Raw genomic sequence first — 15,910 nt, 5'->3', positions numbered from 1 at the left:
TTTGGGATATTACCTCTTCCATTTCTAGGGGATGTGATACAGACAGGCAAACTTATGTTGTTAATTTTTTAAATAACATATCTATTACATGCATTATATGTTCCTTTTAGCATACATGGTTTTCTACAGCAGTAATATCGCTCAGACTCGTCTCCCATCTTGTTTGCTTAAGTGTGCAGCTCATATTCCTGTTACATTTCACATTAATGCTATTTAATATTCATGGATTTCAGATATCACGATTGGCCCCTAGTTGAAAAATTGGACACCACAGCAGAAACCAGGTCATTAACTATCCATCACCAGTGTGAATATTTAAACAAATATAGAAAGCCCATCAAGAATAAATAAACTGACATTTTTATTGTCATGCAAGAGGATTGTTTGGAAAAGAAAGTGGCTGTGTTTATGTGTCCTCGCTCCCAACATGTCAGATTGGTCAAACACATTTTTAAAATGAATTCAATTCAATTCAATTCAGTTTTATTTGCATTGTGCCAAATCACAACATACAGAATCTCAAGGCCCTTTACCAGATAAGGTCAAGAACTTACAATATTATAGAGAGAAACCCAACAGTTCCCACAGGCAACAGTGGAGAGGAAAATTTTTATACTGAACTTTATACTGAGGCTTGTCTTCCATAGACATAAATTGCACATTTCCTTTTTTGTCTTCATTTCATTTCATTGCTATTTTTTTTTTTTTTAAGCAATCATTCAAACGATTTGTTGGGCTTTGCACTCAGTTTAAAAACTGCCTAAAAACTCCCCCTAATCCTCACTTCCCACAGACTCTCAGGGTGAGTTTGTTTACAATAAGCAGCCCAGAGCAGAAGTAAAAAAAAAAGAAATAAGTTGAAAGAAACTTTTCCAAAACTGTGCAACTTCTTGTAAATACTATAATTGCCCTGAGTTGTATCATCATGCTGAGTGCCTCTGTGTGTGCCAAGTGAAGTTCCAGTTACATCCAGAGATGTGTGTGTTTTGGTTGGCAACAGAGCACTACCCTCTATACACAGCCAGTCACACCAGGGCCAATTGGTAACAGTTGTGGTCAGACCCCCTCCATGCTCTACAACAAGGGATAGAAGATGAGGGTTGAGTGAAAAAAACTATCTGTCTTTACTTTCCTCTTTCTCCATATCCTCAGGAGAAATCATCTCCTGAATAAGCACAACAGAATTAGCCCCACTGAGTCAGATTGCATTTAAATCGGTGAGAGAAAACAAGCATTTTCTCTGTGCGCTGTGCCCGCTCCGGGAATGAGTCCTACAATAACACACAGAGTTAATACAGCACATCCTGGAGCCACGCTGGGGTGTCACTGTTTATGGTAGTGCCTCAACCACATGCACACATAAAAACCAAACCACCACTGCTATAGCCTCTGCAAATATGAGTCAGCAAAACACAGGCTTGAGGCGGGTAAAGATCTGGCATGTGGGAACTTAATAATTAAAATAGAGACCAGCTCCCAACTTTCCCGAGCTTCACATTTGCCTTCTGACTTATGCTTTATAATATCGTGTGATGATTTGCTTTGAAATGGATGTTGCATTCACCCAAAGTAGTATAATGAATATGGTTTGATCCTTAACTGTCTTGATTGCATACTCACAAGCATTTGCAGTGCTACATTGCTCTAGATTCTGGCAGAATCACAGCCTAAAAGATGAGAAGGAGAGGAAATTCCTCACAGGACACTACATTTCCGAATAGACCTGTTCCCACAAAGAAACACTGTATTTCTCTCTCTGATTTGTTCTTTTCTGTATTTCTGTTTCTTTCACAAGTGTTATCTGGGCCTGCTTGTTGTCTGTACTCTCTCCTGACAAGTTCTTTTTTCCATTATCCTTGTCCTCCACTTGCCTTTGTAGATCTGGACTATGTATCACTGTTCTGCAGTTCTTTAATGACCTTGGATCTGGCTTGTTTCGTTGTGTCTTTAATTGAATTAGACAGTCCACTAATTGCTCAATGAGGTGGGTTATCAACATTATGAGTTCTGATAAAAGAGCTGGGCTGATGGAAGAGGGCACTCTCCAGCAAGGGAGTTTGACTCGTCAGAAAATCTGTACAGTCCATTGTGCTTGGATGAAAGAAAAAAATATTTTTTAAAACAATTTCTTACTATGAAGATGTTTTTTGGTGTTATCAGCATTGGCAGATGGCATTTTCCCTAAATGGTCTATAAATTGTGATACTTAAACTTAAGTTGAAGTCCACAACCTTTCTCATATGGTGGCAAAAGGCAACTGAAATAATGTTTGAACTAAGACAATGCTAATGAAACACAGCACTGTGACCTTGTTTCATGTAACTGTTATATTCATTGGCACAGGATCAATTAATACTATGATACACATTGATCTCTTGTAAGATTATTTCTTGCATATGACCTATTACACATCAACATTATCTGTTATGTGCACATATCTGATACGACACATAGATAAATAGAAAATGTATTGCAAGATGAGGGTAATTTCTCTACAAATTGTATTAGTAGTCAGTATATATATATATATATATATATATATATATATATATATATATTCTTCAGTGTCAGTGTCACATGGAGGTCAGGATAGTGCCTGTGGACTGGCAGACTGGGTTGTTGACTGTCAAACCTCTGATTCAGGAGGAGCAATGCAAATACCATCCTGGTCAGGGAACAGTGGAGCAGCTGTTTAACCTTGTAAGGATGCAGGAGGGGTTATGACAGTTTGCCCATCTGGTCTGTGGGTGGACTTCAAGAAGGCTTATGACCCTGTCTCCTGAAGTATCTTTTGGGGGTTGCTGAGTGTGGAGAACAGGGGCCATTACCATGAGTCATTTGGTCCTTGTATAACTGGAGTGAGAGCTATGGATACATCCTCTGTAGGAAGTAAGGCAGTCTCTCATGTGGCTTGTCACAGAATCTGTTTGCTATTTTCATGGACAGAATTTCGAAGGTGAGATGTGTGGGAGAGTGTGCGGCATGGTCGCCTTAGGATTACATCTCTGATGTGGTTCTGTTGTCTTCTTCAAACCATGACCTTCAGTAGCAATGCAGACATTGTACTGAAGCTGAGCCTCAAGGTGCGGCTCTCGGTTTACTGGTTGATCTACGTTCCAACCTTCACGCATGGTCATGAGCTTTGGGTAATGGCCACTACGTAATTGCAGCTTCTTGAAAAGACGACAGTGCATTAAAAGATCTGAGCCAAGAGGAGACAGCAGCTGGTGGCATTATTGTGTCATTGTGACACCTTCAGTCCAGCTATGAGGCTGATGGGTGTGTATGCTGTAAACACCCAGAAATGAAGTGGAAATGCTTCATCTGCTTGTGTACACCCTGGACTAGTGGTGTCCTCAAAGCACAAGTGACTTGAAAACACATTCAGTATTTTCTTCCAGTTTGTGCCTTGGCCACATAATACTCATTTAGTCCAGACAGGCAGCAGCCAATCCTGAGGATAGTAGGTGTCCGTCCGTGGTTCCAGATGACGCCGACAGCAAGGATGGAAACAGACCTGGTAACTAGTTAGCCCCCAGAGAGCAGGATGGCCACAGAGAGAGGCTGTTTATATAGAAACTGCAAAGTATTGAAGCACAGATGAAATGGCGCTGAGATTACGCAGAAAGTCGGCAGCCTGAGTGAGTAGGTGATGTCATATGAGAGCAACATCTGTCTCCTATTGGTGTGTGCGCTCCAGGGTCCTCGCGCCTCTACGCAGAAGGGCCAGGTTTTACGTACATTGTTTTTGGTGTGAATAAAAAGGATCTGCTGGTAGCAGAGAGACAGAACAGAGATCTGGCGTTCCTGCCTCTTTCAGCCTCAGTATTTATTTTCTACCATAGGATCATGTGCCCTGGTAGCAGCTATTGCCTAAGAATTTTACATTAAGGTGATGTAGGATGATGATATAATTGAATTTGCATGCAAATTGTTGCTTGTTATCCCATTTGTATCTGTAGATTCTTGTATTTAAAATTTGTTATTTTCTTGTTTTACTTCTCTTTGTATTCTGCCCAAACTAATCACCAAAAGCTGACACACAGGGTAGCACAGAGTTAGTGTAGAATAAGCTTCACAGTGTCTTTAAATTTATAATTAATGAGGTAAAACATTAACTTGTTCAAGAGATTTTACCTTTAATTTCCTGAGTTGTTCTCAGATGTATGATCATATTAAAATGGTTTCACAGTATCTACTATACTTGCATGCATACACTGCAGAGGGCTTAGCCCAGCTCCCTGAAAACATTGCTGAATGTCTCACTGATTGTAAAAGGGAGAGAGTATCTTCATTAACCTACATAAAAATAGATACCATTAATGGACACAACATCACTTGCAGCTTCTGATAAAAGTGGTTCAAGTGAACCAGGGTTGCATTGTCAAAGTGTTTAGAGCTGCAAAATTGGTTGTCGGCCATTATATCTTTGTTGATAGCTCTGCTGCTTGGCTGCCAAATAACTGTTCCCTTTTTCACAATGACCATTCACAAAACCACCAGCTAATTTTCAGTTGTTGTTTTTGTTTGTTGTGAAAAGTACACAACAAAGACTATGGTAACAAGTCCCTGGATCCCAGTAGAGCTTGCTAATGGCCTTGTGTTGTACATGCAGTAAGATGTAATTAGGAAAGGGCACAGTCAAGTTCTTCCAAAGCCAAAAAAGTCAGCTTATTAGGATGCTGATAAACATTCAGTCATTGTCCACAGTGGCGGCAGACAGAGCTCTGAGGAGACTTTAATTTTATTTGTAAGTTTCTCTGTTCAGATTCTGGATGTGTCTTTGTTTCCTGTGAAGCTGTGGAAGTAGGGAGCACTTCAGAAGTAGGTGTTTTGAGTATGTTTTTTATGTGACTGTCTGTTGTATATAGCATTTTGTCTTGATTTGTTTATTATTGTATCAAATAAAAAAAGAAATTCTACAACAGTCCTGCCAGTTGGTTTTGTCAAAACCATACTGAGGAGAATGTGCTTAATAAGCTGTAATTACTAAGATGAGTTACTGTCATAAACTCTTGACTTTTAGTAACCTGGATGGCCAAAGAATAATGCTGCCAGTCACCACAATGATTTTATAATGAAGGCCATAAAAATAATCAGAACTGGCATTCCCATTCATTTCCAAATAATCAAAAGTACAGTACTTTCAAATTAAGATTTAATGGGAGGGTACATATTGTCCATTGTGCCTTAGAGGCAAAATAAGCACATTGTAATGCATCTTCAAGCAACTGGCAAAAAATGAAATGTTTGTGTGTTTGCACACATGCCATGCTCTCCCACACTGCGGCTTTGAAGGTTTATCCAGTGTAATAGCATTTTAAATAAACAATCCTTGCCTGAAACAGGGCCCTCTTTGTGGTCTGGCATAGCCATGCCAGGGCCAGCAGCTGTCATACATGGAAGCAAAAGTTACAATGGGAAATTGAGAATTATGTTGTTAGGAATATGACTTGATAGCAGGGTGAATTGAAGGACTATAGATGTGAAAAGCCACTACCTTGTAGGGCTACCATTCCAAAAATTAATTCAGCGTTTCATTGCAGCTGTAGTTAAGGGTCATGTCCTATGGTTGGGAATTCATCAATGAACTGAGATGTTATTGCAGGTCCAGAACTGAATCAAGAAACTTGGCACAAGCAAACCAAAAACATCCTTTATGACTAGTTGGAGTGGCACGCGGCACAAATGGTTCAGTGTCTACACCCCTTCCCTGCCAGTAAAGGAAGACTTTCCTCCTCCTAAATTGTTGCCTGATGCTTAGATGATGATGTGGGAGTCTCCAGGGAAACTGTACATACGGCACTCTCACGTCTCCCATCTCCATGTCCTTGCCGTCACACTCTGGCCCTTCAAACTGACAACTTCTCACTTTCTTTCCTCAAATTATTTGTGCAGCTTAATTATCCAATGTCAGCCAAAACACATGCTGTCTTGTCAAGCGGTGACGGCTCCTTGTTGAGGAAACATGTTTTCTCACCAGTACAAGTTAAAGCCAACTAGAGTTAAAGACACTTGTGCTCACAAAGACAAATGCTGCACATGACCCCGGTCAGTCACCTGTGGGAATTCTGTCACATAACCCATTTTTTTGAGAACAGAAAATAATTGATAGATCATACTGACTCAGTGCAATTTTACCATATAGCAGAAGCAATAAAAGGTTGTTCCCTCCCTGGACAGTAAAGTGTGTTTAACTTGGCACTGAGCAGTGGCTTGTGGATGAGTTTAGCTTCCTATTCCTGTAAAACTTCAATTTATCAGAGGTTGATAAGACACTGTGAAGAGTTTCCCTTTCTTCACCTCGGCCTTGGTTTCTGTTTTACTTGCTTCTTTATTGTTCTGCCACTTCTTTGAGTTTTGTTATGTCTCTTATAGTTGAGAAAGCTACTGGACTGAACATATCATCGCTGCTGGAATAGAAATAATAAAAAAAAAAAAACGCCCACAAATCTAGATCTCCAGACACGCACGTTCTGCATCGAAATAAATCTCCTGATTTATAACACGAATAATGAGTGATTTTATTTTGAATGTTTTTGTTCAAATATTTCTTCATGTATTTATTCATAGTGTTGTCTCATTGTGGCAGTTGGAATGGTGAGAGATACTTACAGATTGCCCTAAAAGGAAAAGAAGATATTGTCTGTTAAAAGTTGTGTCATACCAACCTTTATATATCTATGCAAACTGCATGAAGTAATGTTTAGTATATTAGTTTATATTTGTTTCAGCAAATGTAAGAGTCGGCCATGGGTTGCCATTTGCCATTTGTGATAGAGTTTTGACTCCAAACCCCAATTCCCAAAACCCAATATCACATTCTAATACCCAACCTTAACAAATCAAGAATTTGGAAATCTTTCAGCAGTTATCTGTTTTTGTTGTTGGGCCAGACCTCTGGAGATGTCATGTCAACACAGTGGCTAGCTCTAACAAATCACACAGACTTCCATCTGGACGACCTTCAAGTCAGGAACTGCTACAGAAGGACCCTAGCCACAGCGCCAAACACACTCACACAGACACACACACATACACAAAACACACGTTCTCTTTCTTTGGACGCCCAGGCATAGTCCCTGAAGCCTAAGCCTGCGTCTTTAAAACTCATGAACAATAAGGACATGATTAAATCCAGAATGGGTTCAGGAAGTAGTGAAACCATTTGAAAGGGGCGAGGAGTGCTTTCACACAGCCCACTCCCTCCATCAGCACCACTCATGTCTGTGCGTTGGCTGCCACTGCCTTTTGAAGTTGTTGACTACTCTGATGTCAAGTTCTGCAGACGTTGTGTCACTTTATAATTTAGGGTAATTTCATTTATTGCACACAACATATTGGGAGGTCTTTTATGTAATAAAATTAAAGAAAAAAAAAACACTATGAAGTCTTAATAATGGCAGACAATAGCATAATGCAAAGCAGAAATTAACATTATCGTCCCTGTCTTCCCTTTCTTTTCATTCTCTCTCGTTGTCTCTCAGAAATCATCGATGACCTCGCTCATCTTGTGGACAAGACGGATGGCAGGATTCGTAATGAGACAAGAAGGGTGAAGCTGGTGGAGACAAAGTCAGCCTCCTGTGGTGAGCCGCCTTTGTTTTCCTTCGCCATGGAGCACCTGGGTAGAGCACCAGGGACCAAAGCAGGTCTCATATCTGATCTATTTGTATGAATGATTTTCTTTCCTTTCTGCAGGTTACAGAGCAGGTGTCTAACTGGCTAATGCTTCTATAATGGGAGCTCCTGTGGCTGGTGTTAAACATAGAGTTGGACAACAAATATAGCACTTCACTTAGACTATATGTAATTTGACGTACAAAGCCTATCATGTTGGGTAAACCCATTTTTTTTAGCAGTACAAAGGTATCATCTCTACAAGAAATCGTTTCAGAAATTGAGCAATGTTAGAACTATTGCTGCCTCAGCCTTCATCTCCAGAAAGAATGGGGCTCAATGGACCAGAAAAAGTTATGGTGATGGGGACAAGCCCTCTTGGCACAGTGCGTGTGGGTGGTGAATGGTGGGTGGACTGACTCTGTCTGTCACGCCTGCTAACATAGTGTACTGGGCTTTTAAAGTGGGTCTCTCATAGTAGTCCTTTGAGGAATCCTCACATGTCTACCAAGGGTTGCAAATCAGGCCCCAAGTCATCAACCTCTGTTGTCTCAGCTCCAGATTTTGGTGAGTGGAGTTGAGTTCCCTGAAAGGCTTTGTGAACGCACGAACCCTCCCTCGCTATTACCACAGATCTGCTTCAGTGTGTTTCACTCTTGCTTTGTTACTTAGAAATAGATTCGGCTTCTCTTTTTTTTTTTTTTTTTTTTTTCTCAGTGGGTATTGCTTTTCAGAGGAAAACGACTGCCACGAGAGGTGTGGTAGCTGGCTCAAGCCAACCTATGGAATGTGGGAGCGTGAACCAGGCTCGGTTTGCCCAGTGAATCTCCAGACAGCATTGCTATTGTATTGTTGTGCTAGGAGACCCGTTTAACAGGCGGTCGTGGACAGAGGCAAAGGAGGCAGTAGGAGGGTCAGCCTCCCAGAATGCTTCATTCTGTTGGTCGTGTCCCCATGGTGCCCGGTGCACGAGTTTGTTTGAAGATCCCAGAGCTCGTATTGTGTTAGAATCAAGACTCTTTCTTTCTTTCTTTCTTTCTTCTTTCTTTCTTTCTTTCTTTCTTCCTTTCTTTCTTTCTTTTTTTGTTCGACTTGTTTTCTTGTCACCACGCCTCCCTCCTCCCTCTCCTCAGATCCAGGCTGAAGAATATTCATTGGGAATGCGTGTGTATCTGTTTACGTTCATGTGATACTGTGTGCACCTGCATGTATGTAAGTAGTAGTATGTAAGTGTGTCTGGTGTATATTTTGTGAAGTACATAAGTGTCCAGGTGAATTTGTGCAACCGTATTTGCAAAGTATATTCTTGTGCATGCATGTGTGTATTGGCACATGTGTGTTGTGTGTGCGTGCGCATGTGTGTGTGTCCCAGAGAAGATCACACACACACACACACACACAATGGAAAATTCCCCTATGGTCTTCTTCACTCTCACCTCAATGCTCTCTCTCTTTTTTCCATTCCTCTCTGTCATCCCCCTGTTCGTCTTCCCAGTTGTTTGACACTCGTCTTTGTGTCAAGCAGAGAAAGAATTGAAAATAATACATGCCACAAATTGTTCTGAGGGCTTTTCCTCTTTCTCCATGGCAGCGTGTTTATAATTCCTCAGCTTTAAGGCTTTATTTATTTTTGAAACCACCTCTCATCCAAAGACGGCATTTGGTGTTATGTCTCAGCGGAGTCCTTGTAAAGTTAGGAGCGTCTGGCTTTGACAGCCGAGAGCATACTTAACATAACTATTGGAAGCTGCCACATTGTAAAGGAGGCATCTTAGTTTATACAGAGCAACGCTGTGCTAAAAGCTGGAAACATTTCCAGAAATTTGAAAAATGTTCTGCACTATAGCATTATCAATATTTATCATCAGTCATTTGCACTCTTGAGTTAGGGGCAAAACAGTTTGTGAGCATGCGTGCACCAGAGATCTCCAAAAAGCTGTTGAAAGTTGGCGAAGAGTAAGGTGAGCTATGGGAAGGGTCATCTCACCAAAAGAGAAGGACCCACATATAGCTCAACCATGGGCTCCTGTGTGGCTGGTGCCTGTGGTGTTGTGAAACATCTACTGTGTTGAATCATGCTGGATTGAAATACAGCACAGGCTTGTTGAGACATCTATCCCCGAAATGTACACAAGATTTAGACTTGATTTAACTGCATTAAAGGAGTTCTCAAATGGAAATACATCATTATTTTACACTTAGCAATAGTTACAGAGGGCTTTGCAAAAAGATACCCATGGAAAAAATGACAAAACATATAAAATCAAAAAATAAAAAGATATTTTTCAAGAGAGAGGTGCTTCAAAACCAATTTATAGAATGGACTTCAGTACTTTTTGAGTGTTGCAGTGTGTCCGTAGCAAGTAGTATTAAAAACACACACACACACACACACACACACACACACACACACACAATTTTTAGCGTTAGTCCAATGCTGTCACTAAAACCTGATAAGCCTGATTCACAGAGTCATTACCACTTGTTTTAGCTGATGTTGATTGTTTTAATTGTTGTTGGGAATTGAGGAGTAGAGGCTTTGAGTTTGGTTGGATTAGTGTGACAGATTAGTGTGTGGGACCAAAGGGTCTCTTGAAGAGTAGTGTGATTTCCCCAGAGCTTAGCCACCACCATCAGGCAACATCAGTGCTTCGGCCGCCCCTCTCAACAGAGCTAATCCTCAGTTTGTAGAGGGCCGCTTCTGCAACCTCATGAATCCTGCAGGTGGCTGGCATCTCAAGTAGGTTTGTTCTGTTTGAACTAGAGGGGGTACGTCTAAAGAGGCTGTGGGTGGAGGGAAGAGTATTTGACAGTGTTGGAAGAAGAGCATGTACAGCAAGTAGCTGCACTGACTCTCTAATTGTAACTCAGGAGTTGTCAAGGAAACACTTATTTTGTTCAATAGGGAACTCTACCATTTAAAACTCTGTCTACTTTAATCATGAGATATTTTGTTCAAGTTCTTGTTCCTGTCATTGCCCTGACATTACATACTGTTGGAAACCAGAATTGGAAAGTGTTCATGCTATTGATGAAAGCCTTAATGGTATTTCCACATCTTACTCTTATTAAGTGGCAAGTTATATTAAACTTTCCTCAATAAATCTATAAATATTTGAAATACTTTTTACATCTCATTCTCGCCAGGGTTTGAGTTAGAACAATTTAGTCCTAGTTATTGTGCTCACACCACAAAATTACACTGTGGAGCAAATGGTTTCATCTACCAGCTGAATATCTGAAATTTCAGTCCCACTTATATTACCTCAACGAGGTAATTTATTGGCAGAGCAGCAGATACATTGCATGACTTCGGGAAATTAATATAGAAACTATAAATATTAACAAACAAGAGTCTTGAGTCATGGATTGAAAGGTTCGTTGGTCTGTCCACCACTTTGGTCCCGACTGAAATATCTCAACAACTATTAGATGAATGGATTGCCATGACATTCAATATCGACATTCATGGTCCCCAGGGAATTGGTGAACCCGTGACTTTTCCTGTCACGACACCAGCAGCTCAAAGTTTTTACTTATCCTGGGAAATATTTTGAACTAATGAATGTATTGGAACAAAATTTGCTACAGAAGTTCGTTTCTCCCAAGGGATGAATCCTGCTGACTCTGGTGATGCTGATGTATTAGTAATAGATAAGAAACACATGTTTATATTTGTATCTTAACTAATACTCAAAGTGAAAAACCAATAAAAGTTCATTTGTCCTGTTCACTTACGCTGTAAGAAAAATGATGAGCTTCAGACTAACCTTGTTAACATTTTTGTCCCTTTTCTTAGGAGGTCATTGTTGCCTTTTTTGGTCCAAAAATGGTCTTTGAACCATAAGCAAGGGGCATAACGGCAGTAGTCAGGGGAGGTTCAGGGGGCGTCTCTGTCTGTCCAGGGCTCTCACCAATTATTTTTTTTTCTCTGTGATTTGTCTTACTGATGTGTCTGAAAATTGCTAAGATGGGATGAACCCAGACTTTGGCCTCCAAAGCTCCTGGGTGGTCAGTCTGTCAGCAGACACCAGCTATCCCCCTCAGCATCAGTGTCACAGCAGAACCCTAATCTATTTGGCAAGCAAACGCCATTATTGTCATTAGTCTCTGGAGGCCTCCTGAGGGTCAGGAGTAGCTTGTTTAGTTACTGAGGCAGACAGGGACGGTCCAGAGAGAACAGGAGGGTGAGGGTCAGTGCGGGTGTATAATGTGGCTTCATGACTGGCTGTTCATGGCATTAGGGGGTGTGAGTGCCTCACTCCACAGTAACAAATGCATATGTTATACAGCTCAGCCTTTATTGCCATTGTTGCCATGGTGTTGTCAGATGGAGGTGCAGACAGATGTTGGACCAGGCTGAATTAAATGCTGATGTCTGAATCTGATGTGGACTGGGTGTTGCTTCGGTGTCTTTTACACCCAAACAAAGATAATTGCTGGAAATGTGTGTGTGTGTATGTGTGTGTGTGTGCGCGTCCGTGCGTACGTGCATGTGTGTATTTGCTTTAAGCATGAGGCTTTTAAATATTCATCAAAAAACTATTTGTGCGTGTGTTTCTACTTTGACATTTATATTATGCTCACATGTGTAAGTTATCAGGAGAAGTCCTGTCTAGACCAGTGATAACAAGCATGTCCTGTGGACTTATATATTAACACCTTCCTCTCAAATAAAATTGAAATATGTTCAAAATAATTAACTATATACAAAGAAAGAGACAAAGAACCATAAATACCTGAAATAAATAAATAAATAAATAAAAGAGATAGATGACTAGAGTGGCACAATGAGCTAAAGAGGTGCAAATACATCTGGACCCCTTACAGTCATACCCCATATCCTGGCAAAGAAACCAGCATCGGCCTAACATTTCATCAGACCACCAGTACCACCGCAAGCAATTAGTTCAGCATGGCTTATATCTCTCCCTGTGGGAAAGACAACCAATTAGGACGCGGAGGGGAGCGCAGGAGGAGTGAGCCAAAGAATGAGAGAAATGTAAACCTAAAATGAAAGGGCTGGGGAAAATACCAGCCGCATGCTAAATAACAATGGACAACTTGAGTCAGTGAGGGGACTGTCGACAGCCCTCAGTCCCGCCAGAGATGCAGTTGTTTGAAATCTTCAGTCCTGCACCATTCTAGAAGAAAGAAGAAGGGGGGAAGTGGTGGGTGAATGTGTCCTTGGAGAAAGTTTTCCGTATCTAATGTGTGTGTGTGGCATGGTTTGTGGTATGGGTCATAGAATACATATATATGTATATGTACACTATACAGAGGGAAATACCACCACATCCTAAAGGCATTCATGTGTTTATGATGAGGATGATATCAGCCACCCACCTTCACTTTTCTCTTTTATCTCCTAAAAGACGTTTAGAGGGTATATAGAATTTGTACATGTTGAGCTGTATAAATATATAAAACCTGAACTGATTGTCAGATTTTACATATTTAACCAACCTCTTGATCAAATTCCTGAGTACTTGTGTCTTATCTGCCGATGGCTCTGTTCTGGTTCAGGTGTCCCAGTAAGTGACGGTGTGACAGTGAGTCAGCATGAACAACAGCAGGACCCGGAAACTGAAGCAGCTAAATGGAATTCAGCCATCATTCATTTTATTATTGACACCTGTGCTTTTCTCATTGTGGCATGTCAAAATGTTTCATGAATAAAAACCCTATCATTTAGACAAATAGCAAACATGCAGTAAGAAGTAATCTACAGGTATTTGGCAAAACTTGAGTTTTAGTACTTGGATTCAGCTTTAATAAAATTAGACTCTAATATTCCCAAAAGACACATGTCTTTATACTAAGAATGAAAATTCCACCTGTCGTAGATTTTACAACAGTTTTTTTTTTTTCTGGGCGGTGACTATAATAAAAACTCTAATATTTTCAGGCCCTGGGGGTAAAGCACTTTGATGAAGTGTGAGTGAGCTTTTGCACATTTTTCTCTGCTTCTATACTATCAATGAAAAACAATGATTATCCTCTCAAGGCAGAATCAGAAACATATGCCTATCACAGTTTGGAGTCTGTGGTAATAAAGCTTTTGTGGCTGCTGAATGCATGTAAATTGCATTAAGTCATCAAGAGAAGAATGGCGAAATGCTGCGAGGGCATAGGCACAAGGGACTTTTGCTAGATCAAGGACTTTGTAAATTAGTAGTGAGGAATGTCGGCTTCTTACCTCTTCCAAGTGTATTCCCTTGTGTCTGCTGCATTCCCCTCCTTCTCGCGGAGTCTGTCTCAAATCAGGTTTGGAGTTCCTCAGCTGCTTGACATTTAAATTTTCAACATTTTAGTTAGAGAGAATTTGCTGAATTTGCTGAGTTTCAAAGCAAAGTTTCTCTTTTTTTTTTTTTGCATAAATTTTCTGCAGAACGATCTCACGTTCACCCACACCAGTGACTTTATCAATTCATTCACAAAATACATAACTCGCTCAGTTGCTCAATTGCTCAGATCAGATATAGTTTATTGTAAAAAGATTGCGTACTAGCAAGCTTTGTTAGCGTTTTGACATTGTGTTTTAGGAGATCTAGCTTATGAAATCCTTTAAGAATTAGTTTGGCATTATTCTTCATTTTTCTTATCGTCAGCAAATCACTTCAAAAGACGAAAAGCAACAATGTGTTTATTTGTCTCTGAGAACTTTCCAACTTCCCTATTCTGTGGCCCTCAGCCCTAAGACCATTCATTCAGGCTACAGATGTTTTAAAACAGGTTACAAATGTATTTCAAATTTCAAATTTTTTGTAACTGGCTAATTTCAAATGTTACTCAAACAGGGGTAAATAGTGTATTTGTTGAGGACTATTTTCAGTTGCGGATTAATACACATTTGGTGCTCCAGTGATTATTTATGAGTGTGGCTTTTAGTGGTATGTGGTGCAGACGCATGAACTGCTTTGCATACAAAAACAATACATGTCAGTAGGATCACTTCCTTGATGGTTTTCATGGGATTTTTTGACAGTTAAAGAAAAAAAACACCTACGGAATATCAACAGCCTTGACCTTTAGGTTTCTGACAGTTACCTCATGTTGCCATGTGGGGCCGCCAGCGTTTGGAATTACCTCATGAAGCTTCAAATTGGCACATCTAGTTTGGCTTTTGCCATCTGATCTCCTTTTTTTTCTCTCCTTTTTCCTCCTCCAGGGATGCTGGTGGTGATCGTGCTGCTTCTAATAGCCATCGTAGTGGTCGCTGTGTGGCCTGTGTAGGGGACGAGGACCGCAGTGATCATGGACCCGTGCTGGACGACTACCAACTACAGAGTGGTGCAGAATGCCAGTGTAAATCCTTTGCATACACATTGCACACATGTACAGACACAGACACTTTAAACACTGTCTCTCATCAGATTTTATTTTCTTATTCTTGCTCTTCATGTTTAGACAAAAGTCACCGGTGAATGCCCAACCATGGCAATGTGAAATAAAGACTTAAGCAGCAGGTTCATTTTTTTTATACAGTAAGTTGCTACTTGGGTGAAGGGCATTGGTAGCCCTGCAGTAGAATATATAGCTTGGGTGTAAATTGTCCTCTTTAATAGTTGTTCATGTGTCTGGCTCATTAAACCAAACCATCAAACAGTTAATTATTTGGAATGTTGTAATCAATTTGGAAAGTATTTTTAGTCTGGACTGTGATGAATATTGACCAACAGTAGGACCTCCCACAAGCTATTGGGAGCTTTTCTTCCATAAGTGTGTCTGTGGTCTAGGCTGAGGCTCACACTGGGTACAGTTATTCCACAAGCTTTGCAACGTTCACACTCACTTATATTTACCCATGCATTACTGTAGCAGCTGTAATGTTATCATTTGTCTTGGGATTTTACAATGTTTATAGAGTAGCTCTCAGCCAAAACAAACAGCTCCGCCGTGTTACTAACATGGCTATTTTCCTTCCTAGTAAATCAATTCAGCTTGTAATTTCTAATAAATGACATTTCCAGTTAATAGTCCCTGGACTCCTGTCTGTCTGCGTTCATGCCCAGGGTCCTCACTCTGGAGGATTACAGTGTTTTGTAACATGATATTTAACAGGGGTGGACCTTTAACAAAGCGTGGACACACTAGTACCACTTCCATGTTTCCATTATGAAATCTGCATATTTTTTTGCCCAGTGTACTTGTAATATTATGAAGTGGCATCGAGAAGTGGAAAACAGCTGACTATTTTTTACCTTGGTATTAACTTAATAACTGAATGAATAAAAACAGTCATTTAAAGCAACAGAGGCAAATGATTTTTCAATGTAACAAGAGTTTA

The 15,910-nt window shown here is 40.4% G+C and overlaps 1 protein-coding gene across 1 annotated transcript in view; it reads left to right on the top strand.

Annotated features, from left to right (window-relative positions):
• The window catches only part of stx8 (syntaxin 8), a 42,586-nt gene extending 26,984 nt beyond the window's left edge, over positions 1–15,602 (top strand). Inside the window, exons 7-8 of the mRNA XM_056371387.1 lie at positions 7,488–7,589; positions 14,792–15,602. Coding sequence (XP_056227362.1) covers positions 7,488–7,589; positions 14,792–14,856 — 167 coding nt within the window. The 3' untranslated portion in view covers positions 14,857–15,602. The remainder of the gene's footprint in view (positions 1–7,487; positions 7,590–14,791) is intronic.
• The last annotated feature ends 308 nt before the right edge of the window (positions 15,603–15,910 follow it).

The sequence above is a fragment of the Seriola aureovittata genome, chromosome 3 (genome assembly GCF_021018895.1).
Source record: "Seriola aureovittata isolate HTS-2021-v1 ecotype China chromosome 3, ASM2101889v1, whole genome shotgun sequence".
Lineage (NCBI taxonomy): Eukaryota > Metazoa > Chordata > Actinopteri > Carangiformes > Carangidae > Seriola > Seriola aureovittata.
Note: the sequence above shows the minus strand (reverse complement) of the source record. Positions and strands in the feature narration are given on the sequence as shown.